Source organism: Hibiscus syriacus, unplaced genomic scaffold (assembly GCF_006381635.1).
Source record: "Hibiscus syriacus cultivar Baekdansim isolate YM2019G1 unplaced genomic scaffold, ASM638163v2 tig00112503_pilon, whole genome shotgun sequence".
Classification (NCBI taxonomy): Eukaryota; Viridiplantae; Streptophyta; class Magnoliopsida; order Malvales; family Malvaceae; genus Hibiscus; species Hibiscus syriacus.
The window spans coordinates 1,365,030-1,391,655 of record NW_024063349.1 but is presented as its reverse complement, the minus strand read 5'-3'; the positions used below and the strand labels follow the sequence as shown (position 1 = coordinate 1,391,655).

General features: G+C 34.1%; 1 protein-coding gene and 2 pseudogenes across 1 annotated transcript; 1 reads left to right on the top strand and 2 right to left on the bottom strand.

Moving 5' to 3' along the window:
- Positions 1–1,299: 1,299 nt before the first annotated feature.
- Positions 1,300–2,692, bottom strand: LOC120180890 (annotated as a pseudogene).
- Positions 2,693–6,884: 4,192 nt separating this feature from the next.
- Positions 6,885–22,267, bottom strand: LOC120180961 (splicing factor 3A subunit 2-like). Its single transcript, XM_039186228.1, has 9 exons — positions 22,116–22,267; positions 21,928–22,026; positions 8,916–8,995; positions 8,407–8,483; positions 8,255–8,320; positions 7,913–7,986; positions 7,750–7,823; positions 7,191–7,502; positions 6,885–7,099 (listed from the first exon to the last, which is right to left on the bottom strand). The coding sequence occupies exons 1-9, from the start codon at positions 22,265–22,267 to the stop codon at positions 6,885–6,887; spliced, it is 1,149 nt and encodes a 382-aa protein (XP_039042159.1).
- A 2,154-nt stretch (positions 22,268–24,421) lies between these two features.
- LOC120180851 lies at positions 24,422–26,121 on the top strand (annotated as a pseudogene).
- The last annotated feature ends 505 nt before the right edge of the window (positions 26,122–26,626 follow it).

Here is a 26,626-nt window from a genome sequence, read left to right as displayed (position 1 = left end):
ATTATGGATGAGCTTCCTTCGAATGTAACCCTTTTCTGGTTAATTTTTGGTTGACGTTTGTTGATTCTGGTTTCGTTCCTCTCCTCTTTTTGTTTTTGTTTTTGGTTTCTTTCCTTGTTGATTTCTAGTCCCCTGTTCAATTTTTTTCTCCTCGAATGATCACCAAGTCTTCTCTTTATTTCCTTCATTCCACCGAAAGCCTCTTGTCCTTTTTCTTTAATTTCCTTGCATTTGGTTAAATTTTGATGGGTTTAGGTTTGGGTTGGTAGAATTTGTTTTTGACTTTGGCATGTGACTTGTTTATGTTTTGCTGTTGAGTGCAGATTTAGTGGTGAGAATGGCTCAGCAGTGACTGGCTTTGGGCCTGTAAAATATAATATGTAACATTAATAATAATAATAAATAATAATAATAATAATATATAATAATAATGTATTATAATATAATAGTTATATTAATAATAATAATTTTAATATAATATTTATAACCCGGACAAAAAGAGCGTCTACATAATGTTTATTATCATAGGTTTCGAGCAAAAATAACATATATGACTTACATTCAAGGTGAAGGATCAGAACAAAGAAAAAAAGTGCATTAAGAATATAGTTTCTTACATAACACCATAAACAAATAATTCCTCAAATAAAAATAACTACAAGCTTCTAGGAGACATAAATTTAAGTTTCTAAGCATTCAAGTAAACTATGATACTGAAAACATATGAGAATCAAATGTTAACAATTACTTCTTCATATAGCATACATAATATATACTTTTGCAGAATACGAGCGTCAGAAAAAAGCAATGTAACAAGGAAACAATAGATTTTCAGTTAACAAACAACCTGTCAAAAAGTCCACAGCTTAACTTCAAGTTCAAACTAGTGAGATCAGCTACATAAAATTTGCTCCCTTCGAATAGTTAAAATCCAATGTCAGATTCTCTAAAACATACCGAAATTTGTTGTTTGTTTAAATCTTATGACAATTACCAAACCTTTATAAATGAATTTTCTTTATCTTAAATCAAGGTTATCAGCGTGATCTATCAATAAAATAAATAAAGAGGAACAAGTGGTATCAAAATTATGTCATAAACTTCGAAGCTGGGCCAGACCAGGTGATGGTAATAAATAATTCAGAAGGGGAAGAGGAAATAGGAAAGAAATGCAAAGCTTAACGAAGTCTTTTTCTAAATTTGAATACTCAATAGAGAAACAACAACACTAAACAATAAACACTCCGATCAAGCTTCAATAACAGAACAACATTCCAACAAAACTATGAGTGAAGACATTCACTTGAGTGGAATAAACCTGGATGAATGGGTTGCACTAATACCAGGCCTTCCGTGCTTTACTGGCTTGTATGAGATTGAGAATTCAGCCAAATAGTGGCTACTCATTTCTGGCTTGATTTCCACTTGATTGAAGGTCTTTCCATTGTTAACACCGATGATACTACCAATCATTTCAAGAACTATAATCATGTTTCACTAGCAACCTTGCTCGGGTTTCTCACCAGGTGGAGCCTCCCGTTTCTGTTTCAAGACAGCAGAATAGCATTCTCGATATAAGTTGCTATCAAAAATTACTTGGATCATCATAAATAAAAATAGTTCAAGGGAAACTTTTATTACAAACAAGAAATCAGTTAAATATCCCAATGAATCATCAAAGCTACCTACTTCACTAGCAAAATTTGCAACAGAGATATGCTAAAATGACACTACACTAGCTAAAATAAGGGCAAAGGAGAAAGAAAGAAAATCATTTCATGATAGTTTTATGTATCGTGATATCACAAAAAACGATAGGACAAAAAACGATAGCTAGCTATTACAGCCATGAGCCCCTGGCATCATAAGCTTCCCAGCAAGGTTGCTAGTGAAACATGGAACTACATTATGTACACAGATCAAGCGAACCAAGCAAGAGGGAACAACAACTGTACTGTAGAACTATATGGTTATCCATTACCAAAAGGAGTCACAGAAAATCAGATCACCGGATGTGCAATATAAACAAAGTGGATATCGAAAACTACTACAAACAATAGACCACTAGGTATTGAATCTAGAAAGCATTTTGAAACCGTAGATGTCATCAATACAATTTATCTATGTCTAGTCTAACATATGAAAGCAAATACACAACCAACAACAACACTATGAAGAACATTAGGAGAAACTACTCCAAAATCTTAGGCATTTTGCGTTTTCAATCTCAACACTAGAACATATGCAGATCCACACATTAAGAAAACACACAAACTCTAAAGTATCAATTAATTCCTCATAGTTGAAAAAGAAGGAAAATAGAAGAATACTTATAGCCTTGCGTAATTTCTTGATCAGAGCCATTGGCTTCCTCTTCAAACCCCTCTGAAACCTAAACTAGCATAAATGAAATTTCTAAATCTCAAAATCAACAGCCATTGAAGAAGAAAAAAATCAAATAGAGAAAACAACTAATGGTAACCTTCGACGAGCACGAGCAGGAAAGAGCTTGACGAGTTCATCAGTGGACATATCCAAGAGAGCATCGAGATTGACACCTCTGAAACTGAACTTCTTGAACGTTCTCTTCTTCGGTACCCCTGGTGCAGTAACATCAGCATCCACGTCCGCCTAAACAAGATTGAGAATAAAACATGGAAAAAGCACCATTGTTATGATAGTGTTTGGATCCCGAGAAACTTGAAAAATGGGGAAGCAAGAGGCGTGAACTTTGTTATCGAGGGGAAGAAGCGGGAAAGAGTGAAAATAATGGGGGGAAATTAAAATACGACTTTTACAGATGACACACAATTAAAAGTGTACTCCGTGTTTTTGTAAAGTTTTTGGATTATGACTATTAAATATGACACACATTATTGTAAGTCATAAATCGTTCAGATTTTAAAAAACATGACATTTTTTTATGACACGCCTATTTTGCAAGTCATAAATTAGCGTGTCATTAAATGTATATTTTCTTGTAGTGCGAGTTGAGTCGAGCAATAAACCTTTTTAACGAGCACGAGTCGATCACTGTCCAACTCATGATCGACTCGCTCGATAAGCATTCCTAATCACATCAACAAGATGTGAGATTTAACAACTCAACTTAAGGCACTTGAAGTTGAAATATCTGAATCTTTCCAGTTGTACTTTATATTGAACACACTTTCGTCTTAATATGAGCCATTTAAAAGCTCATATAACTCACATAAGGATAAATGGTGTATCGATGAAATTGTTGTCATATGTAATCAAGAAGAACCTAGGCTGATATTGGAGATAAGGGAGGGTGCACTGACTGTTACTCAATAAAAGAAGACAACCCAAGCCAAGTAACCGGGGAAGGCTAAAATGCAGCCCAAGCTGACACAAAGAAGGCTTCATTTTTTTTATATATAAAAAAGAAACATTTAAGGAAGGACTGTTTCAAGTTTCAAAGCTGACTTGAAAAGAAAGATAATTCAATCACATATTTACTTTGATTCAAATATGGTCGATGTTGGTTAGAATACATGATACATTAATTTTGGTTCTACAATTTAAGTCTCGAATTACTTACAAGGATTAAGAAATTTGAAAGGACCAGTGAAAGCTGTGTGATACATTTATTTAAGAAATAAGATGAAATCGTATGTGAAAACTATTGAAACATATACATTAGTGCTTAAGAGTGAATTTGTTTTAATTTTAGAAATATTTTTATATTACTAATTTTCTAGAAATTTATTTTATATGTTAAGACTTGAACCATCAAAATATTGTTTTAATTTTTTCAAACACTAGTTTTAATTTGATTATTATAAAATACTGTTTTATTTTATAATCTTTACTTTCTAAATTTGTAAAATAATATTACTCATATTTAAACTGGTATTAAATATTATACTATAGATAAATATTTCTCTACTTTATGGTACATGGATTTAGACACATCTACAATAAAAGGATTGAGGTATTAGCAAAATATAGGCATAATACTAAAAAATATTCCTAATTTTTTATTAAATAGTCACTTACACCCCCAATATTTTATTTTGAGGAAAAATGTTTACTAGTAGAATAAAAATCATTAATTAAACAACAATTAACGCTCGTCACTAACGTGTTAAGTCTTATATATATAAACTGATAATGTGACATTACACTGTCGAAACGGTTTTTTTTCGGATGAAATTTTAAAAACCGCACTATTTTTAATTTATCCATGTATGATTGATTTTAATTAAAAGTAATGTGATTTAGAAAACCTCTCGTTTCGAAAAATTAGAAATTCTTTTACGATAAAAAAACATATAGTTTGAAGAGTCGCCACTAATATTTGATTAGGGTGTGATTGGGCACCCAAAAATAAATTTGTCATTTTAATAAAATATTAATTTTAATTAAAAAAACAAACTTGGGGTCTGCGTTACGGAAATTTGAGTTCGGGAGTCAGTTACGCGTTAGGAAGGACTAGCACCCCACAACGCCCTAGATCGGTACCTAGTCGATTAATTAACGTCTTTGCAATGAAATTTACAAGTTCGATTTTAATTTGATTTTTGATCCCCAACAAAATAATAACATACGAATTTTACAATATTCAAAAACACCAAAATAGATTAAATTAATTACCCAACCTTTAGAAATATAAAGAATATTCGATTATTTAAAAATATCGATACCATATCTTAAATGAGGTATAACAACCTTTTCTCAACAAATTTAAATAGTCGAACATTTCTTTTCTTCCATTCCCAAATTTTAGAGTGATGAATCAATTTTTAGGTGTTACTAATGGAATATACTTCTAATTTGAAATCGTCAAAAGCGGATATCTAATACGTTAAGACAACACACTTAAAACAATTTTAAATTAAAAGGGTATTACCCTTAATCCAATTATGTAATAATGTCGAGATATGCACGCGAGGATAACATGCGAAAATGAATGTAAAAAATGTCATACGATTTGTAAATTAATCACTTGTATACTTGCACATATGTAAACATATTAATATGCAAAATAATATAACTAATTAAATAAAACCCTAATCATGGAGTAACACATATATCAAAACATTTAATGCTTCCATACAAAACATATATAATAAGATTGTATATATAATATTAAATGCAAGGCCACTTTAGCACACATAATTAGTATATTACACGTGGAGAACACTTAATGATTCCATATAAGACATATATATAATAAGATTTTATATGTAATATTAAATGTAAAGCCACTTTAGTACAATAATTAGTGTATTACACGTGACACAAGACATAAGACATCATTTGTACAACAAGCATTTATATATATATATATATAACATATATAACAAAATCCTAAATAAACATAGATTTACACATATATTAATTATAATATGATGTACATGTACAATAATTAGTAAACACGAAATAAACTATATGCACAACATGTATGTAAATTTATTCTAAATAAATATTAAGTCACATGTAAACCACCATAAGTCATGACACAGAAAAAATGCAAGGGACCAAAATATAAATTAAAATAATTACCAACATTGAAATAAAAAATAAATCCCTAAACATGTATAGGATTATAATGGAAAAATTCAAAATGACAAACCAAATGTAAAAACAAACAAAAAAATAACTTGACTCCAACCAAGGATCAAAATAAAATATTCGTAAAATATGAAGATGAAATTAAAAGTTCATGAAACATGTTTTTTGAGGACTAAAACTTAATTATTTCCAAATAAAAGCCTATATAAATAATCAATATATAAAAAGCTACAAAACTACTTAATTAAGACACCAAAAAGATGAAATAAAATGAAAAACAATATGATAACAGTACCTAAAGCATAAATGCACATGAACTTTCAATAAACATTTAATATAAAAAACTTATTTTAAACTAATTAGATCCTAAACCTAAACTAAGACACCCAACAACCTAAACATTTAATATACGACAGATTCTCCCTCTCTCCCCATTTCAATTTTTTTGTTTGTTACTTTGTTTCTATATGAATCCTACCGGCGGCCATGAACCACCACCCTATGCCACCCCGACGAGGGACTGTTTTCCTTCAAAACAAACCAAAATACCAATCCTAAACCCCTATTTTCTCTAAACCGAACCTTTAAACTTTCAAAATCCCTCCTAACCGCAACCTAACACAAAGAATGCACCTTGAACACTTTGACGAACGCTTGGTCGCCGGTGATAACCTTAAATCCGAGATAAACTATTTTTTTCCTTATTTTTCTCTCTCGTTCTTTGATTTTTTTTATTATGCTCGAAATCAAAATAAAAAAATAAGAACAAAATACCTGAAAATTTTTGATGTTTTATTACTTTCGTGTTCTGGAAAATATATCGAAAAAGGAACCCCCTCTTTCTGTTACAATGAAAATTCCCCCCTAGTTGATCTAAAAATTTTCTGCCTTTTTTTCAAATTATTTTTCACCCCACTTGTCTGATGAAAAACCCCCACCCTTACAACTTGTTTCCTTCCTTTTATTGTGATGAATCCCCTGGTGAAAACCGAGAACCCCTTGAAAATGTAATCCTTCCTCCCCTTGTTTTCTGAATCACCCCCATTTATAACATATTTTTGGTTGCTGAGTATTGGCTCTTCCACTAGTGCCCAAATAATGGTGTTTAAGTGGGATTTTAGTGGTATTTTAGTAGGATTTTAGTGGCATTTCGGGTGTTTATTTGTAATGATTTCTCCAATAGATTTGATTTTGTTTAAAAATTTATTCAGTAGATTTGGTTTGGTTGATACTGATTTGGTTGTTTTTGACACATGCAATGACGACAGGTGACTTCGATGGTCGGCGTTCACTGTTGCGATGGTTGGTGTCACTGGCGGTGCTGGGAACCATTTAGGGTTAAAACCCTAATTTAGTTTAGGTTTGATAAGCTTGGGTTGGTTCGTGGTTTTGGGTTGGACCCGATTTGCTTCGGGTCGGTTTGTGGGATTCAGGTATGGTTGCTTCGGGTCGGTTTGTGGGTCTCGGGTCTTGCTGTATTGGATCTGGCATCTGGGTTGTTGATATAGGCTCCTGATCTGCTGGGTTTTGGTGTAGTGGTGGGTCTTGTTGTAATGTGGGTCTGCAAACATTGTAACTAAAATTAATAATAATAATAATAATAATAATAATAATAATAATAATATCAATTTTTTTTGGACCCGGACAAAAACGGGTGTCTAGGAGGGTTGGAGGCCTAGGAGTGAAATTTCCCATTGTAGCGCTACCCCCAGGAGGTGGTGGTGTGGCTATAGCATTGCCGCCAGGATGCATAGGCCTAGGACCATTTCCCATAGGAGGAGGTGGCGGCGGTAATGAGCCAGGAGGTGGAAGGCCTCTAGGAGGGTTTGGCAGCCCTTGAGGTGGTGGTGCTGGAGCAAGAGGTGGTGGCCTAGGTGGAGCACCTGGAGCCGTAGTACCATTGGCTGCAGGAGGGGGAGGTTTGTTCGCCTCTAGTGGCTTGGTTTTAAAAGATACCTGCAATGCATGTTTATAATAGCACCAACCCCCCCCCTCCCCACACACACACCCCAAAAAAAAAGTTAAGAGCCTATCTACAAAAATTTTGAAAACAAATTGATTTATTTATGCGAAATTAGAAACAATTAAAGAGAGCATAGCCAGCTAGTTCAGCTTCATAGATAGTCCTCATCTAATGTCAACAAAGGCGAGTGTAGAAGGGAGAGAGATAAACATACAAAGCAGTATAGCTCATGTTAAACAAACAAACCGTGAACATCTTTGAGTCGGGATCCCAATGTGAGAAGAACTTAGGTGTGGATTTATCAATCCCAGTGCTTGGGACCCGTAAAGGAAAACTAAATATATAAGCACAAATTCTAAGCATAATTCAAATGAATCAATAGAATGGTAAGTGCTATATCATTGACTTACCTTGAAAGCTATGATCTCGTAGGGTTCTGCAGCAAACAGGAGATACTGATATCTCCTATCAAATGGTTGCACTCTCTGCATCCTTGAACAATAAACATAGACATATTACAGTTTGAATCTGAGAAGAGCCTATGATTGAATAGAGTTTTGAATTTATGATTTGGGGAAATTAGAAGTTGAGATTTTATTGCTTGCAATGGACCAAAATTACATGAATAAAAGTGCAGCATGAGAATCTGAACGATTTTAAGTGCAACTGTAAATTAGAGAAGGAACTGAGGGAATCTATCATATCGTGAGAAGCCTATGAAGTCAAAAGGGAAATGGAAATATAGAGCCAAACCTGCTCATAGGACGACATAACACGGTGCCTTGGCTTTGCATTTTCTTCTATTTCAGGATATTCAATCTACATTTAATTTTTCAAAAATAAATATAAGGAATAAAAAAATAATTTTATAATGCAATTCATTTGCTGTTGTACATTATATGCACCTGGAAGAGAAGAGATCTCTGCTTTGTCTCCGGATCATATTGCTTTGTCACACGATACACCGGCCTACCAATTTTAACTACACTGAGAATAACAAATGAGCAAACTTTCCTAAGTTAAGAAACAAATAAAGCGATTTGACGAATAGATGTGTAAACAGTTGTTCTGGCACATTTCATTCAGAAATTAAAGCATTCGTCTAATACAACTAGACATGGTTACAAACATACAGATGTAATAGTTAGGTGACTCAAAACATGGTTTGAACTTCAATTTCTTTAAAACCCATTTTCATGGCAATAAATAACGGATTTAAACCACTTCTGCTTAATCTCAATTCATCGTAGACTACAAAAGCAACCCTTCAACCTGCTACTAGTATGCACTACACACAGCATTAGGTTCTTAATGCATCACATGAAGTTATGACACTAAGTTTCTATTAAAATTTTAATAAAACTAACAAAAAGGAACTGCAAAAAGGAACAAAGGGATGTAGAAAGATACGTGCCTGTTTTACGAACAGAAACTTTACGCTTGTGAGGTTGAGGTTGAGGCTGAGCCGGAGCCTCCTTAGCCTCACGCGCCGCTCTCATAGCTAAATTGGTCTGGTGCCTCTTCCCTTGTGTCATAACCATTTTTTAATAAAATAATTAAATATTATTTAAAAAAACAGTTGTGACTTTTATTTTAGAAAATGGGTGATTTTAGATTAATTGGAATTAAATTGAAAAAGGAAGTCGCTATCGACCTTAGGGTCAGGTAGGCCGAATACCTAAAAACGTCTTTTAAAAAATATTTTTAAGAAAAATTATTTTTTAGACAAAAAAGCTGGTATGCGTTACCAAAGATTTATTTAAACAGGTTCGGGAGTCGATTATGTGTGGGGAAGGGTAAGCGCCCCCACAACGCCCAAAAACTGGTACTGAATCGCTTATACATTGTCGTAGTAGTGGAAATTACAAATCGAATATAAAGTTAAATTACGATCCATTTATTAAAGTTAATTAATTTGCTTCAAATCAATTAATTAGGGAAAATTTTTAACTTGAAAAGAAATCTTGAGATTAGCAATCCTCCGTCGGGAAATCTATTTCGACTATTTCTTATCCGTAAAAGATATTCCCTCTTCGATAAAACACGAATGTAATATAAATTGAAAATAAACACTTGCGTGAAATAACTTGCATAATGTTATTCGAATTAAAATACGAGATGAATTAATTAACAAAATAAAATCAATTTATTTCAAGTTCACATTTGTTCGAATGTCGTATCGGATTGTACCACTTCGAACAAGTGATACTTTCCATGCCCGTTCTACAAATACCATTATCGAAACCATTCGAATGGTATTAATATTTAAGGAAAGATAATATAAACAATAACAATGTATAATAAAATATTTACAACATAAAATAATAACATTTACAATATGTACATACATTAATAACTGAAATGAAAAAAATTAATATTATGCACCAAAATATAATGGCCAACAAGTAAGTATTTAAAATCACAAGGACTAAAATAGGAAAAACAGAAGGTGCAAGAACTTAAGTATCAAAAACAGAAACCTAAGGACTAAATAGTAAAAATAGAAATTTACAGGGCTAAAAGAATAAAAACAGACATTTGAAGGTCTAAGCAGTAATTACAAATAAAAAAAATATTTAAAATACATGTATTAGAAATGAAAATAACCCAAAAATAAAATAGGACTAAAATGAAATAAACATAAACAAAAGGGTCTAGAACACAAATAATAATAAACAGGGTCCCCAATCAACATACAATACATAATATAAGCATCAAAAATGGAAATATCCCAAAAATAATATTCATGGGCTAAACTAAAATAAATCAGAAATATAGAGTAGCAAATAACAATTAGCCCTAAATACAACAAATATTAAACGGTGATTAAAATGAAACATGATACATTATAGGGTCATTTCGAATATCAACAAAAATAAAATCAGTGATTAAAATGAAAACTTTTAAAAATTATGTGCTCAAAGTAAAACATCAACATACATGTATTTAATATATAAAGCTGGGACTAAAATACAATGATAGCAAACATGAGTCCCAAATTCAAAAATTACAAAATTTCATTAATGACTGGTTACAGAACATTACAAATATGGGGGACTTAAACTGAGATTTACCCTAAATATGAGAAACACGGGCTGAGTTTACAAAGCCAAAGGGATTAAAAGTGTAGTTATCCCATAACTCGAAAACACGGATGGGGTTGGGAGGCAAAACGACTGTGTTTTGACTTGGGTATTTATACCCAAATCCAAGGCTTATTTTTCATCAACCTTCTCGTTTGCTTCCTATCTCCAAAACCAGAGAAGAGAGAGGTATGTGAACTCTCTCAAGTTCCCTCATCGGGGACGAAAAGGGCCGCTCAGCACGACGGCGTACGCTGCCGGATGGACCAAAACGACCCGAAAATAACACTCTTGCTACCCTCAACCCAAATACAACCTCCCTGTAGCCTAAAACTCAACCCAACACCCCATATATGATTCTTTACCTTTCGAAGGTTCTCGAAATCAGCGACCGTTGGCCTCCTGGTGAAACCCAAACTGAGATAAGCACTCTTTTCCTCTAATTTCTCTATGGTTTTTTCTTTCTATTTGGTTCTCTCTGTTTTTTTCTTTTTTCTTTTATTTTTCGTCCGAATGGTCCCCCTTTTTTAATATGTTCTCTACTTTTTTCTTCAAACCCCCGAATCCCTCGTCTCTTTTATGATTGCTTGCATGTGTTGATTGAAAGATGGATTTGAATCCAGTTGATAGGGGAATGATACCCTATAATATAGGATAAGATTCGTTTTGATTTTTCTCTGTTTTCTGACTTGGTGTGATTTCTATCCACTGTTGATGATGGATGCGAGTCACTGTAGCTTATATCGATGGCTCAGGATTCACCATCGATGGCTCAAGCATGGTTGGGAGATGGAAGGCTAAACGGCGGTGGTGGCTAGATGTTTGATAATAGCTTTTAGGGTTTTAAAACCCTAAGGTAAATCGAGCCAGATCTTGGGTCAGATTCGGGTTTGGGACTTGTATATGCTGGGCTTCGGGTAGGCTTGTAATTTGGGCTCTAGTGGGCCTGCAAAATATGTAAATGTAATATTAATGAAATAATAATAATAATAATAATAATAATAATAATAATAATAATAATAATAATAATAATAATAATAATAATAACAATAATAAAATTAAAATTAAATAGAAAATACCCGGACAAAAATGGGTGTTTACACCTTGCGTATGTGCCAAGTAGTTCCCTTTATGTTGTGTAGCGTCAAGCAAAGCTTACACCCGTAACTACCCAAAAACATAAAGCATTTTTATTTTTCTTTTCATTTCTTTACATTCACATTAACTAACAGAAAATGTCTCATAAAAAAATGGAACAAGCGCTGGACATACCACCTCAAGCATTAGACACACTCATCCTCACAATACCCGTTCAAAGAAGATGAAAATAGAAGCTAAGATTGCTCAACTCGAAGAGAACATGTTGAGGTTACAAAGGAAGCTTAAAAAAATAAGTCATAATAATCAAAGCATTTTGGAATCAATCACTAAAAGCCAAGAGTCTTTGGTTGATCAAATCGTCGCAAAGCTACCATGCAGGTGTTTATCTTACCAGGAATCTTTTAAGGACTTCAAGGAGACTCATCCGCTACGAAAGCATAAACTTCGTATGCTGTTAAAGTACAGGCTTTTGTATCCAACCTCAGAATAATTCGAATAACTATCATATACCAGATTTTGATGAAGAGGACAAGGCAAAGAAAATGGAGGAAAAAATCAAGCAGTTGGAAGACTAGATGAAGATGGTTAAAGGGGACATCAACTATTATAGAGTTGATTCTTTAGAATTAAGCTTAGTCCTGATTTGATTTTTCCTCCTAAATTTAAAGTCCCATACTTCGAGAAGTTTGATGGGAACAATTACCCTTCAACTCACATTACCATGTTCTGTCGAAAATTACATGATATGTAGGGAATGACCAACTCCTGATTCACTGCTTCTAGGAGAGTTTGGCAGGTTCAGCTATCAGGTGGTACAATTAGCTGAACCGCTCGCATTCGGACATGGAAAGATCTTGCCAAGCCTTTCTTGGAATAGTACAAACATGTAAACGATATGAGACTGGATCATGTTATACTAAAGAGCATGGAAAAGAAGCATAATGAAAGTTTTCGACAGTATGCACAGCGATAGAGGGATTTAACTGTGCAGGTTTATCCGTATTTGGATGAAAAAGAGACAAGGAAACTCTTCGTACATATCTTGAAGGCTCCTTACTTCGGGCATTTAGTTGCAATTATGTCCGAGAACTTCTCCGATTTGGTTATGGAAGAGAGATGGTGGAAATAACCATTAAACAAGGAAATATTGAAGGGGTGAGTCTAGCAGAAGACCTCCTATCAAGAAAAGAGATTGAGAGATTAATAACATTAATGCTTTCAACACTAGCAAAGGTGTTACGATCTCCAACTCAAAACTAACCTCAATTGTACCGTTAGGTACTTCTAAACAAGACTCAAGGGAACCAAGGAAAGAAAGAGAGAGGAAACATTTCGATCGTATTCCCATGACTTATAAGGAACTCTAGCAACAACTCTTTAACATGCACGTGGGGTCACCTTATCCAATGGAACCTTTAAAGCCCCCATACCCCAAGCGGTATGATGGAAATACACATTGTGAATATCCCGGTGGAGTTCCCCGGCATGCCATCGAGAACTGGATCACCTTCAAGAGAATCGTGCAATGAATGTGCAACTGGAACTGGATTCAATTCAATAATTCAGAATCGCCTAATGTTGCACATAACCCTCTGCCTAACCACCAGGAAAATGGCTTTAATGTAATCATCGAGGAGAGGGGAAAGAGGGTTAAAACAAGCATTTCCGGAGTAAAGTCTCATCTAGCCTGGGTATGGAGGAAGATGGTGAAGGAAAAATTGTTTGCTTCACATTCTAGCACACCATAATATGAAGGTGGTAACTATTACTGTTATCACGATCAAGAAAGACATGATGTGCAAGAATGTTCAGAATTTAAAGCTTTGATCTAGCTCATGATGGATAAGAAATAGCTGGAATTCTATGAGGAAGTCAAGGACACTCCAGAAGCTGATGTTTGTGTGACTGGAGATTCATCTGATAGGGGATATGGCACGGACCATCCTTTGATAATCACCCCTATGGAAAAAGCAACTGATAAAGCACCAGTAAAGGTAGTGATAGTGACACCAAAACCTTTTCCTTACAAGGACAACAAACAAGTGCCTTGGAAGTATGAATGCCAAGTGAGCTCTTTGAAAGAAGATATTAATGAAGTGAGGCATACTAGTGGGAAATACTACTCCCAAAAGTCTAACTTACTCCAGAGACCACTTGAATAGTTCAAAGGGTACGTGCTAGCAATAAATGAGCCAATAAAGGAAGAAGAGGTTGTGGTGTTCCTGAAATTTCTAAAACACAGTGAGTACATCATTGTGAAACAATTGCATAGTCTGCTAGCATGTATTTTAATGTTGGCACTACTGCTAAGTTCAAATGAACACAGAGATGCACTTCTTAATGTCTTAAATCAAACATTTGTGCCAAAAGACATACCAATCAATAAGATGGATCGATTGGTTAACAACATCCAAGTTGATAACCTCATCTCATTTTCCGATGATGAGATTCCGTCCATAGGAAGGGATCGAGCTAAAACGTTACACATCACTACTTATTGCAAGGGGCATGCCTTGCCAAGCGTATTAATTAACAATGGTTCTGCCCTTAATGTAATGCTTTTGGTCAATCTTAAGAGGTTGCCAATGGATACTTCCCACATGAGAACATGCCAGAGCGTGGTATGAGTCTTTGATGGGACAAATAGATAGGTGCTCGGCAAAATTGAAGTATCATTGACTATTGGGCATGCCACTTATAACATTGAGTTCTTGGTAATGGACATTATATCTTCTTACAACTGCCTTTTAGGAAGGCCATGGATTCATCAAGTTGGAGCAGTACCATCAACAGTACACCAGAAAGTCAAGTTTGTTATCGACGGAACTCTGATAATTATCAATGATGAAGAAGATATAGTGACAAGAGTGACCACTAAAGCCCCTTACATATATGTGAATGAGGAGGCCCTGGAGTGCTCATTCCAATTATTGGAGTTTGTTAATGCAATATTTGTGGCTGAAAGGGGTAAGATTTCCAAACCCAGGCTTTCATAATGCACCAAAATAGAAATCAAGCAAACTTTGTGGAAAGGTGCAAAGATTTTTAGAGGCTTTGGGAGTTCTTTACAAGGAAAAGTCAGCTTCATTTTTCCTATTTTAAAGTTAGATCAATTTGGACTTGGATTTTAGCCCAATCATCAACAGAGAAGAAAGGAGATTCAAAAATATCAAGAAAGAAAAAGGGCAAGATTGAATGGGGAAGAAATTCAAGGGGAGCCAATGTCATTTCCTCCCCTTCATAGCACATTCAGGTTCGTGGTTATGCTTTTGAGGAAGAATCGATGATGGCTTTACATGATATAGGAGAAGCTCTGAAAGAGTTGAGCATCAATGCTATAACAACGGATGACATTGAAAACATTGATAACATTTTTCCTATTTGCCTATACTCGGGGAAATAGATGATCTTTTGTAAGGGTTAATAAATTATTTTTATTCATATTTCAATAAAAGATGCAATTTTCTTTACCAAAAAACATTTCTTCCTTTTTCATTTTCTTCATTTCATATTTAATTTTATTTCTTCATTTCATGTGGGATATTTTCCTCTCGCATATACATATTTATCTTTTCTTTTCAGGCCCTTAGATATTAATGAAGTGGATAATGATTTGACCCAGATGGATTTTGAGCAGCTCAAGTGTCTTGGGAAAATCAATGGGAAGAGTGCAACTTACCTTCTGAATTATTAAGAATGGTGGAGAGATAAAACAAACAAATATTATCACATGAAGAGAAAATCGAAGTTTTGAATTTGGGCACGGAAGATGAAAATAATAAAGTGAAAATTGGTACGACACTTTCGTCTGAAGCAAGGCAAAGCTTAATAGACTTACTTAAGGAGTACAAAGACATGTTTGCATGATCGTATCAAGACATGCATGGCTAGACATGGATATGATAGTCCAAAACCTATCCATCAAGCCAGAATGCAAACCTGTACAACAAAAACCTAAGGAGGATGAGACCTGAAATGCTCCTTAAAATAAAATAAGAAGTCAAGAAACAGTTCGATGTTGGCTTTCTTCAAGTGGCCAAGTATCCGGAGTAGGTGGCTAACATAGTGCTGGTACCAAAGAATGATGGAAAAGTGTGCATGTGCATCGACTACTGAGACCTCAATAAGGCAAGTCCTAAAGATAACTTCCCCTTACCACATATAGATACTCTGGTGGACAACATGGCGGGAAATGCTTTATTCTCATTAATGGACAGATTCTCAGGATACAACCAGATTAAAATGCATCTAGATGATATGGAGAAAACCACATTCGTCACCATATGGGGAATATTTTGTTACAAGGTGATGCCCTTTAGATTAAAGAATACTGGGGTAACATACCAAAGAGCTATGTGACCTTATTTCATGACATGATGTATAAAGAGATCGAAGTTTATGTTGACGACATGATTGTCAAAGCACAAACTAAAGATGAACATGTCGAGAATCTGAGAAAAATCTTCCAAAGATTAATAAAGTTTAGTTGAGACTGAATCCCAACAAGTGTGCCCTCGGAGTAACATCTGAAAAGTTTTAGTGCTTCGTTGTTAGCAAAAAGGTATTGAGGTTGATCCAGACAAAGTCAAGCCCATCTAGAAATTACGTACCCCACGAACACAAAAAGAAGTCAGAGGTTTTTTGGGTAGACTAAACTACATTGCTCGGTTCATATCTCAGTTGACAGACAAATGTGATCCAATTTTTCATCTTCTTCAGAAGAATAATTTTGGAACATGGGATAACGACTGCCATACTACGTTTGAAAAAATAAAAGATTATTTCTCATGCACTCATGTCTTAATGTTCGCATCTCGGGCAAACCGTTATTCCTTTATATGTCCATCTTTCAGAATTAGATTGGGTGTGTCCTGTGCCTACATGATGAGTCTGGAAGGAAAGAGAGAGTCATTTACTACCTGAGCAAAAAGTTCACTAATTGCGAGGTTATATATCCACTCATTGAAAACGTTTGTTGCGCTTTAGTCTGGGCTACATGAAGGCTCAGACAATACATGCTATACCATACCACTTGATTGATTTCCAAGTTATATCTGCTAAAATACATGATGGGTGTGACGACTCTCTCTGGAAGGTTAGCCCATTGGAAAATGCTATTATCTGAATTCGACATTGAATATGTGAGACAAAAGGCTATAAAGGAAAGTGAGATATCAAACTTCTTAGCAAGCAGAACTTTTGAAAATTATGAGCCGTTGGACTTTGATTTCCCAAATGAAGACTTGATGGTCATATCTTTAGAAGAAGTAAGCACCTCCACATATGACTCTTAGAAAATTCATTTCGATGGTGCATCAAATGCGTTAGGGCATGACATTTGGGCTATCATGGTTTCACCCAAAGGAAATCATTACCTGGTTACTAGTAGATTGAACTTTGATTGCACTAACAACATAGCGGAGTATGAAGCTTGTGTTTTAGGGATTTGAGCTGCAATTGGACAAAATATAAAGACTTTTGGGTATATGGAGATTATGTCTTAGTGATCTATCATCTCCGATGAGAGTGGAAAACAAAAGATGTCAAGCTGGTGGAATTCAGAAAGGTCATATTGAATCTACTCAGAGAGTTTGACGAAGACACTTTCCATTACGTTCCTAGAGAAGAATACCAAATGGTTGATGCCTTAGCTACCTTAGTAGAAACATTCAAGGCTGGTGGGGAATCTGACATGATGCCAATCGAATGCAGTCATACGAGTACCCGACTCATTACTATCAAATCGAAGAGGTAAAAAGCACCAAACCTTGATACCATGACATTCTGTAATAAAATAAAAATAAAACATCCAAAGGAAGCCACTAAAACTAACAAAAGAAAAATCAGAAGAATGACAACAAATATGTTCTTGATGGGGAAATATTGTACAAGAAAAGCCATGATCAAGTCTTGTTAAGATGGGTAGATGTAGAAGAAGCAAAGATGATTTTGGAAAAGGTACATGATGGAGTTTGTGGAACTCATGCAAACGAATATATGATGGTAAGAAAAGTTATGCGATGCAAATACTTCTGGTCAACATTAAAGAGCGATTGCATCAACAATTCCAGACGATGTCATAAGTGCCAAGTCTATGGGGGTAAGATAAATGTCCTGCCACATCCTCTTTATGTGATGACGACACTGTAACCCTTTTCTATGTGGGGTATGAATGTCATTGGACAAATCCATCCAAAAACTTCAAATGGTTCGGTTCATTCTTGTGGCAATTGACTATTTTACCAAATTGATGGAGGTTGTAACACCCCCAACCCGTATCCGACCCATATCCGAGTCCGATGTGTCACATTGATTTTTCAAAGCATTTTTTTTCTTTTACAAACTGTTTAAAAGTTCAAATTCACATTTCATGAAAATGAATATTTTACATTAATCAAAGCAATTGGTTAACAAAACATCAGAGCATGTTCAACTCAATCAATTAGTACATGCCAACTATATTTAAAATAACCAAATACATCAAAATCATTTTTTCTGATATGAAACTTTGTAAGGAAGATGCTGACATATCTTGCTCCTCTTAACTTATCTTCTCGCTTCTATAACTACGTGTGAAACAACACACGCTAAGTCTATGACTTAGTGAGACATTAAACTTATAAAAGAACTCTAATTATTTAAAAATGCATGAACATATCATCTCATGATGCCACACCAAAACAATATAACATATATTTATATACAATGTAATATACACATATACTTATCACACACTATTTCCATCTTTAATCTTATTCCACTATCAATATTCTTATTATTTATATCTTATAATCATATCCTCTTATATATATTCTTTAATCAACATATGATTCATTTAACCAAGCAATACACACATCATCATATAAATCATATAATACAATTCATATCACCAAAGTATATACATTACATATAACATATTTATTGTTATCTCTTTGTTAGCCCATATATACTAGTGAGAACTAAAGATATGCGAGTACATTAAGGTTGTACACATATGCTGTCACCACAGCTCATATAAGTCCCACTGAGTGGCATGTAAAATATATCCCGAAGGACCTGTGAGTATGTCCCGAAGGACCTATGAGTATGTCCCGAAGGACCGTATAGACCCTCAACTCTTGGCATGCCAACTATACCTCTAGCTCTCCTGACATTTACATGGGCATTATCTTTCATATAATTTCACATATTCACATGTACTTTTCACTTTTCATATGATTTCATAATTATATATCACTTAGCTTATAATACTTCTCTTGTGTTCATATAACATATATATATCATTGATATCTTTTGTTCACATATGTTTCTCATACATCACATAAACTCATATCTTCTTATCATATCATTTCTCTTGTAATCACATAGATCACATCTCATAACATACATCATGTACATATAATAACTTATCGTATATCATATAACTTATGGTTTGTACTTTTATACTGACATCATTTATATACTAATTTCATATATTTCCTTAGTTCAGTTTCACATAGTCTATCACATATACATGTATTCTCATAAATTATCATCAAATAGCTCCTATAAAATCTTCCCATGGCTTCATTTAAGCCTATAAATCTTCCTCATATAATTTATCTCTCGTTCTCATATGTTTATATTTATCATATAACACATAACTTTTATTGCATATTTATATCGCATTCCTACATCACTAATTCATAATATAATTTATATCGTATCATCTATCTTATTTTTATTTCTTGGTATTCACTTATATTACGTAACATATGTCATATTTATAAACATATATCTTATATTATATGTGTATATCATCACTTTATATACAAGTTTACTAATTGATATATTATTACTAATTCATTTTTTAATTCAATCTTGTCTAGTTTTCTTAAATTCTCATAATTCATATAATATCTAATACACTAATTCTCCTAGTTGATCATATCACTATGTACTTGTCTAATTCATGTTTCCATTATTCATATAACCTTTACACATGTTTACTTAGTTCCTATTGTTATAATGAATTCAGTTTCATCATATTCTCCTATTATTACATATTTTATCATATAACCATATTTTCACATAATCTTGTATTTCATTATCATATAACTTATATTTATTCTCTTATAACTCTTCATATTCATATATTTTCATTTCCATAAATTACATAAATCTTATCACATGACTTATCCTTTATATTCATATAATTTCATATCTATTCTTATATCATCATATAATTTATGTAAACATATATATTATTTATATCGGTTCTTATATCTTATCACACTAACATAAATTCATACAAATCATGTCACACATACAATAACATATTATTCAGACACCCATAACAAACACATACTCAAGTTCATGAATTCATGCATAATACTATCAGAAACAGACTTGTCGCAAGTCTTACTTCCATTAAATATCATATAATATCTAATATGCACTCACCTGGTCTCACTAGTCAATTCGATCTCTTATCTTTCCATTGATCGATCTTACTTGCCTATGGTTCCGAAACTTGTTTAGGCTCGGTATCTACATAATTACACATTTTAAGGCAATTATTAGATGCCTACACCTTGTAATTCGATACTAACAACTTAAACGAACTTAATAAACCAATATTCACTTTTCCTTTAGGGGGTATCGATACCCTCCTTAGGGTATCGGTACCCTCATTGCATTCTGTAAAATTTTCGTTTGAGAGGGTATCGATACCTGTTGAATGGGTACCGATACCCCTTGCCCATAATTCACATTTTAAGAATGAAAAATCACCCAAACTTACTTAATTCTTCTTATATAACCTCCTTTTAGACCTTTAAACTTAACTACGCTTCTTCTAGACAACTTATATCACTATAACTCACCTTAACATTAATATTCCTTCTTGAATTTGAAAACCAAGAATCTTACCAATTTTTAACATGTTCTAAATTCGTTTCCAATACTTTGAATTTCTTATTTTGACTGATGACAAGTCAAATTTAACTTCCAACTTCAATTACTAACTATTTTCCAAGATTTCATTCAAAAACTCCAAACCTTTAATCTCTTATAACTCTTTCATTCCTTGTTTAAAAGCTAACTTAAGCCTTCCTTAAGCTTTTCTATCATCTAATGATCATAACTCAATCTTAAATTCAACTAAATATCAACCAATAATAAATTTACCTTTTCTCTTGGCTTCCACATGAAGAAGAAAGGGGAAGAAGAGAAGTATGGAAAGTTTCTCACATTTCCCACGTTTTATATTACTCAAAGGGAAGATAAAAATCTTTCCTATGAAAAGACCATTTTACCCCTTTAGTTTATCCATCTTTACTATTTAATCCAAAATCCTTTACTTAAGTCCATGAACTTTTAGCTTATTTCAAAATTAAGCACAAAGTTTCCAAAATTTACATTTTAGCCACTGACCCGACTTTTGGAATATTACAGAGGTTGCATCATATGCCAGCATCACTCAATCCACTATTTGTAAATTTTTGAAAAAGAAGATCATATGTCAATATGGTTTACCATAAAGAATCATTACCGATAATGCAACAAATTTGAACAACAAGATGATGGATGCTGCTTGTGAGCAATTTAATATAAAGCATCACAACTTTACTGCTTATCGACCAAAGATGAATGGAGCGGTAGAAGCAGCAAATAAAAATATCAAGAAAATAGTGGAGAAAACGACTAAGACATACGAAGGTTGACACAAGAAGTTACCTTTTGCTTTGTTTGCTTACCGAACTTCGGTGCGAACTTTGACTGGGGTAGCCCCATTTTCATTAACATATGGGATGGAGGCGGTATTGCCCATTGAGGTAGAGATCCCATCAATCCGGGTTTTGTCAAAAGTTAAATTGGATGATGCATAATGGATGCAAACTCGATATGATAAACTAAACCTAATAGAAGAAAAGAAGTTGAAAGTCATTCACCATGGTCAACTCTACCAAAAACGAATGATCCGAACACACAAAAAGAATGTGCGCCCAAGAGTATTCCATGAAGGAGATCTTGTAATGAAAAAGATTTGGCCAATCCAAAAGGACGAAAGTGGATGCCAAAAAGGTTCTTAATGCATCACATGAAGTTATCCATGACACTAAGTTTCTATTAAATTTTTAATAAACTAACAAAAAGAACTCCAAAAATGAACAAATGGATGTAGAAAGATACATGCATGTTTTACGAACATAAACTTTACGCTTGTGAGGCTGACCCGGAGCCTCCTTAGCCTCACACAACGCTCTCTTAGATAAATTGGTATGGTGTCGCTTCCCTTGCGTATGTGCCAAATAGTTCCCTTCATTGTTGTGTAGCGTCAAGCAAAGCTTACACTTGTAACTACCCAAAAACATAAAGCATTTTTAATTTCCAAAAGAAATCTAACTTTTAAGGAGAAACAAAGGAAATTTTGGTAGATAAGTTAGTACCTGTCGAGGTGGTTGCGCATGAAATAGGGATCTTTGGCGAGATCAATGGTTTCGAGAGTGAGTCGACAGAGTTGCTCACGGCGGTCCATGGCTTCCATTTGGGCGGAGGCCACACCTCCAGAACCAGGTTTGGAGCCCCATTTTCTATCCATGGTTCTCGAGATTCTTCCTTTGCCTTTATCTTCTTTGTTTTTTTAGAATATCCCTGTTCATCTTTGTTAGGTTTTAAATTGGGGGCTATATACGTTAAAAAGGTTTAAAAAGTTCGTTTGCCTCCATGTAAACTTGTTTAGGGTAAACTAAGTATTTAGTAATTAAATTATCAGTTTTGATTAGTTTTAGTATATAAATTTTTATTTTTTTCAAAATTATATCTAACTTTTAGTTTTTGTTTCATTTTAGTACCCCGGCCTTAAAAATTTAACGAACGGGTTGACATGGCATAGCTATGGTAGACAGACGACCAATTTGAATGATGGACTACAAGAGAATAATAAGTCGACCAACATAGTCCAATTTCAGACCTATATAATGTAACCATATAAATCAGAGAATGAAGTAATCAAATAGTCTATTGTCGATTTGGAGAGATTGATGCGTTTATCGATAAAACAGAGGTCGAAATCGTGTTCAAGGGGTCGAAATCGTGCGGGCTAAAAAATTTGACTTCATCGACTGACAGATGCAACAGTCTATGACTGTAGACGCGGTGGCCGCCTAGCTCGTCCATTAAGTTTTTAACGGCAAATACTAAAATTAAACAAAAACTAAACGTTATGCATGGTTTTGAAAAAACTGAAACTAATTGATAGTTTAGGTACTAGATTCATAGTTTACCCAATATTTATTCATTTCTATGCGAAAAATAGTTGATTAATTAAAACAAGTTCCATATAGACTCGACAATATTGGTACTTTTGTTTCAGTCCATGTAGACCTGGATAACATGTCACTTGACGGTCTACAATCTATGGAAACGGAAGCTGAGATCAAAGAAGATGGTAAGTTTTATGTTATTTTCAGGAAATCCATTGCCTCAAGATCAGATGTCTTCTCGAAAAGGTCCCAAGGCTTCTCTTCAACAACTCCACGCCCTTCGAATTTACCAATATCAAGATCTCATCTTTGTAATCATCGAGAAAACTCGACACCGAAAGGCTCTAGCTTTAATCACACTGATTTCAACAACTCCAAGGTTTTATTACCACGCACCAGGTAGTGTCAGTGCAACCCATTACTCGGCTCTTAATCCAACTATGTTCTCATCGAATAGGTTCAAAGCAAAGAAGCCTAATGATCGAGCTCATCATAAGGTTGAAGATGGTGTTAGGGACCTTCGTATCTTTGTTTGGAGTTCAAGTTCTTCTCATATACCGACGTCTTTGGTGGTGGCTGCCTATGAATATGAAGCAACATACCAGAAAGAGGTTAGAGTAGCTCTCTACCCAGGCAAAGCAGCTTTATAGTACATTTTTTAATAATATGTGATGATTACAAAATAATATTTGTTCATAATTTTTTAATCAGTTGACGACAACAATAAAGAGAGGTTTAGAGAAGAAGAGAAATTTTAGGAGAAAAAAGATTTAAGATTTTTGTTTAAGGAGTGGAAGAATGAACTTCCAAAAATTCAGAGATCAAATTAGAAATTAACAATTTTTATTAATGTGTCATGTCAATAATCTAACGGAAGTTAATATCAAAGTGACCAAAATGTTATAACTTGAACACATACACGATCAAAACTAAACTTTTTCAAAATCAATTACCAAAATAGAATAAACCAAAAAAAGGAGACCATCCATGTAGTTTACCCATTGGCTTATTATGGCCTATTCAATCCATAATACACATATAATAGTCGGGCATTTTCATTTTCCTTGCTAATCACTAGTAGCCTTTTTGCTTAATTTGATCTCAATTCCCAATAACTTTATATTATTAGTATTATAATCCGCACGCTTGTCTTTCACTTAAACAATTTTTAAAGATCTGGTCAATTACTTAATCTGATTTGTAGATGAGGAAAGTGCACATAATGATTACATCCAATACAAGCCATCTAAACAGGCAGGCCAGGCCACTCTGTCTCTCACTCCATTTTCCATGTCTATTGCTATTATACTTGTTTATTGTTATATAATTGTTTGTGTTACAGTAAACTATTTTACTTTACTGAAACTTCAAAGGACCCATTAGCTCTATAATATTATGAATTTATACGAGTAATAATGTTGTTTCATACACATGTGCACGATTATAATTCATCTATCACAAAAAGTATGCTGAATAAGAACCAGTGAGAGAAAAAGCCATTCATTTTCTAACCCAAGTTCTTTTTTGGCTTATTAGATACAACAGAGACTTTTGAAAAACGAGACAATAGTTTTTTAAAGTTTGGGTTTTTGTTATTGGATAGGAATTTTCAAATGGGATCATCTTCAGGGAAAAGTAGTGGAAGCTGTGATCTTTCATTCAAGATCTTGTTGATTGGAGACTCGGGAGTCGGCAAGAGTAGTTTGCTTGTTAGCTTCATTTCAGCTTCTGCAGAAGATCTTTCTCCCACTATTGGTTCATTTTCTCTTTATTTTCTTCTTACTGGATCTTTGATTAGATTTTTTTTCTTATGAAAATTCTAATTTGGGGTTTTGTTTGAATTCATGTTGTAGGTGTGGATTTTAAGATCAAGTTGCTAAGAGTTGGTGGGAAGAGGCTAAAGCTCACTATTTGGGATACTGGTATGAAACTCAAATTTAAATTGTTTGTCAAAAATGGTTAGAAGTTTGAATCTTAATATTCCGTCCTCATCGTAGAGGCCTCGTTTGTACTTTAAAAGTTTCATTAGCATCATGTATGGCAAAAAGAAGTATATTATTGATGATAATGTTAACCAGTTGAGATGAGTTTTTGGATTTTAACAGCTGGACAGGAAAAGTTCAGAACATGACAAGCTCTTACTATAGAGGTTCCCAAGGGATCATTCTTGGTAAGTTGATAGTTGTTGCTCATGGTTTGAATGGCTAAAATTGGAATTATTTGTTGGCTTTGATTGTTATAGTGTATGATGTAACACGGAGAGAGACTTTCACAAATTTGTCTGATGTTTGGGCCAAAGAAGTGGAGCTCTACTCTACCAATCAGGACTGTGTGAAGATGCTTGTTGGGAATAAAGTTGATATAGTAAGTCTAAAAGATTTCATGAAAAAAAAAAAAAAAATACCATAGGATTGCAGTGTTTCCTGCAGATTAAACTCTACTTAATACTACAACTTATGGATTCATCTTCAGTTTTCCCTCAGCATTACTATTATATTCAATTTGTTTAAATTCCAGGACTCTGAAATGGCTGTAAGTCGAGAAGAAGGAATAGAGCTTGCAAAAGAGATTGGATCTATGTTTCTTGAATGCAGTGCTAAAACAAGAAATAATGTGGACCAATGCTTTGAAGAGCTTGCATTCAAGGTACATTTTCCTGACATAATTTGAAGGACACCAAACAAATATTATTTGTTTTTATTGGGTGGCGGGTCAGTTCGAATGATGTGTAACCATGCAGCTGGGTTATCTTATATATTAGTCAGTCATTAATAACGGTTGTTCCCAAACTTTTATACCGACACAATGATTCTTCATGAATCATGATAGTAGCAACAAGTGAATAGAATATGGATTTTCTTACAATCTGAACTCATACCATGTGCAAAGAATCTCTTCATTTTTTTACACAGATAATGGAGGCTCCTAGTCTTTTGGAAGAAGGGGCTGGTGTGGGAAAGAGAAACATCTTGAAGCAGAAACCAGATTACCAGGCTCCTCCTGGAGGTGCTTGTTGCTCTTAAGTTGAAGCGAAATCGAAGCCCGGACATGAAAGGACGACGTGCATCACTATAGAAAGCTCAGGCAACCATGTTGGTGGCTCTAAGTTTTCTACCTTGAACATATTGTGAACAATTTGCAAATAATGTAAATGTTAAATTCTTTCAATATTGTGTACTGCAATTTCCAATGGAGTTGTATATGCAAAGCTTGTCATTCTTAATTACAATGAATATATTAATTAACCACCCACTAACATAAACATACACAAACTTGGATCAACATCAAAGATACTCATTTACTTCATCAGCTCATCAATTTATATGAACGCCTTCATCCTGTTGGAATCCTCTAAACGAAGACTACAAGAAGTCTCCATTTTTATTCATAAGATATAACTACTACCATACCAACATTAAACCAAAGCTAAAACAAAGAAGAATCAAGTAAAATTGTAAAAGGGGAAGAGAAACATAGGTTGAGGCAAAGAGCACTGGCGTCAGGTGAGCATTGAAGTTGCCTTCTAACCCTCTCGAGAATATGGATGTCTGCGCCTAGCAACATGATCTTTTCCGTTGCTACCATAGGCGTAGTGATGCCTTTGGCACTTACTACGATAAAGAAGTATCCATCCATTAAACCAGAAGTGCTTCCGAGTGTGACGAGTTGTCTCCTCCATTGATCAACAATGCAAA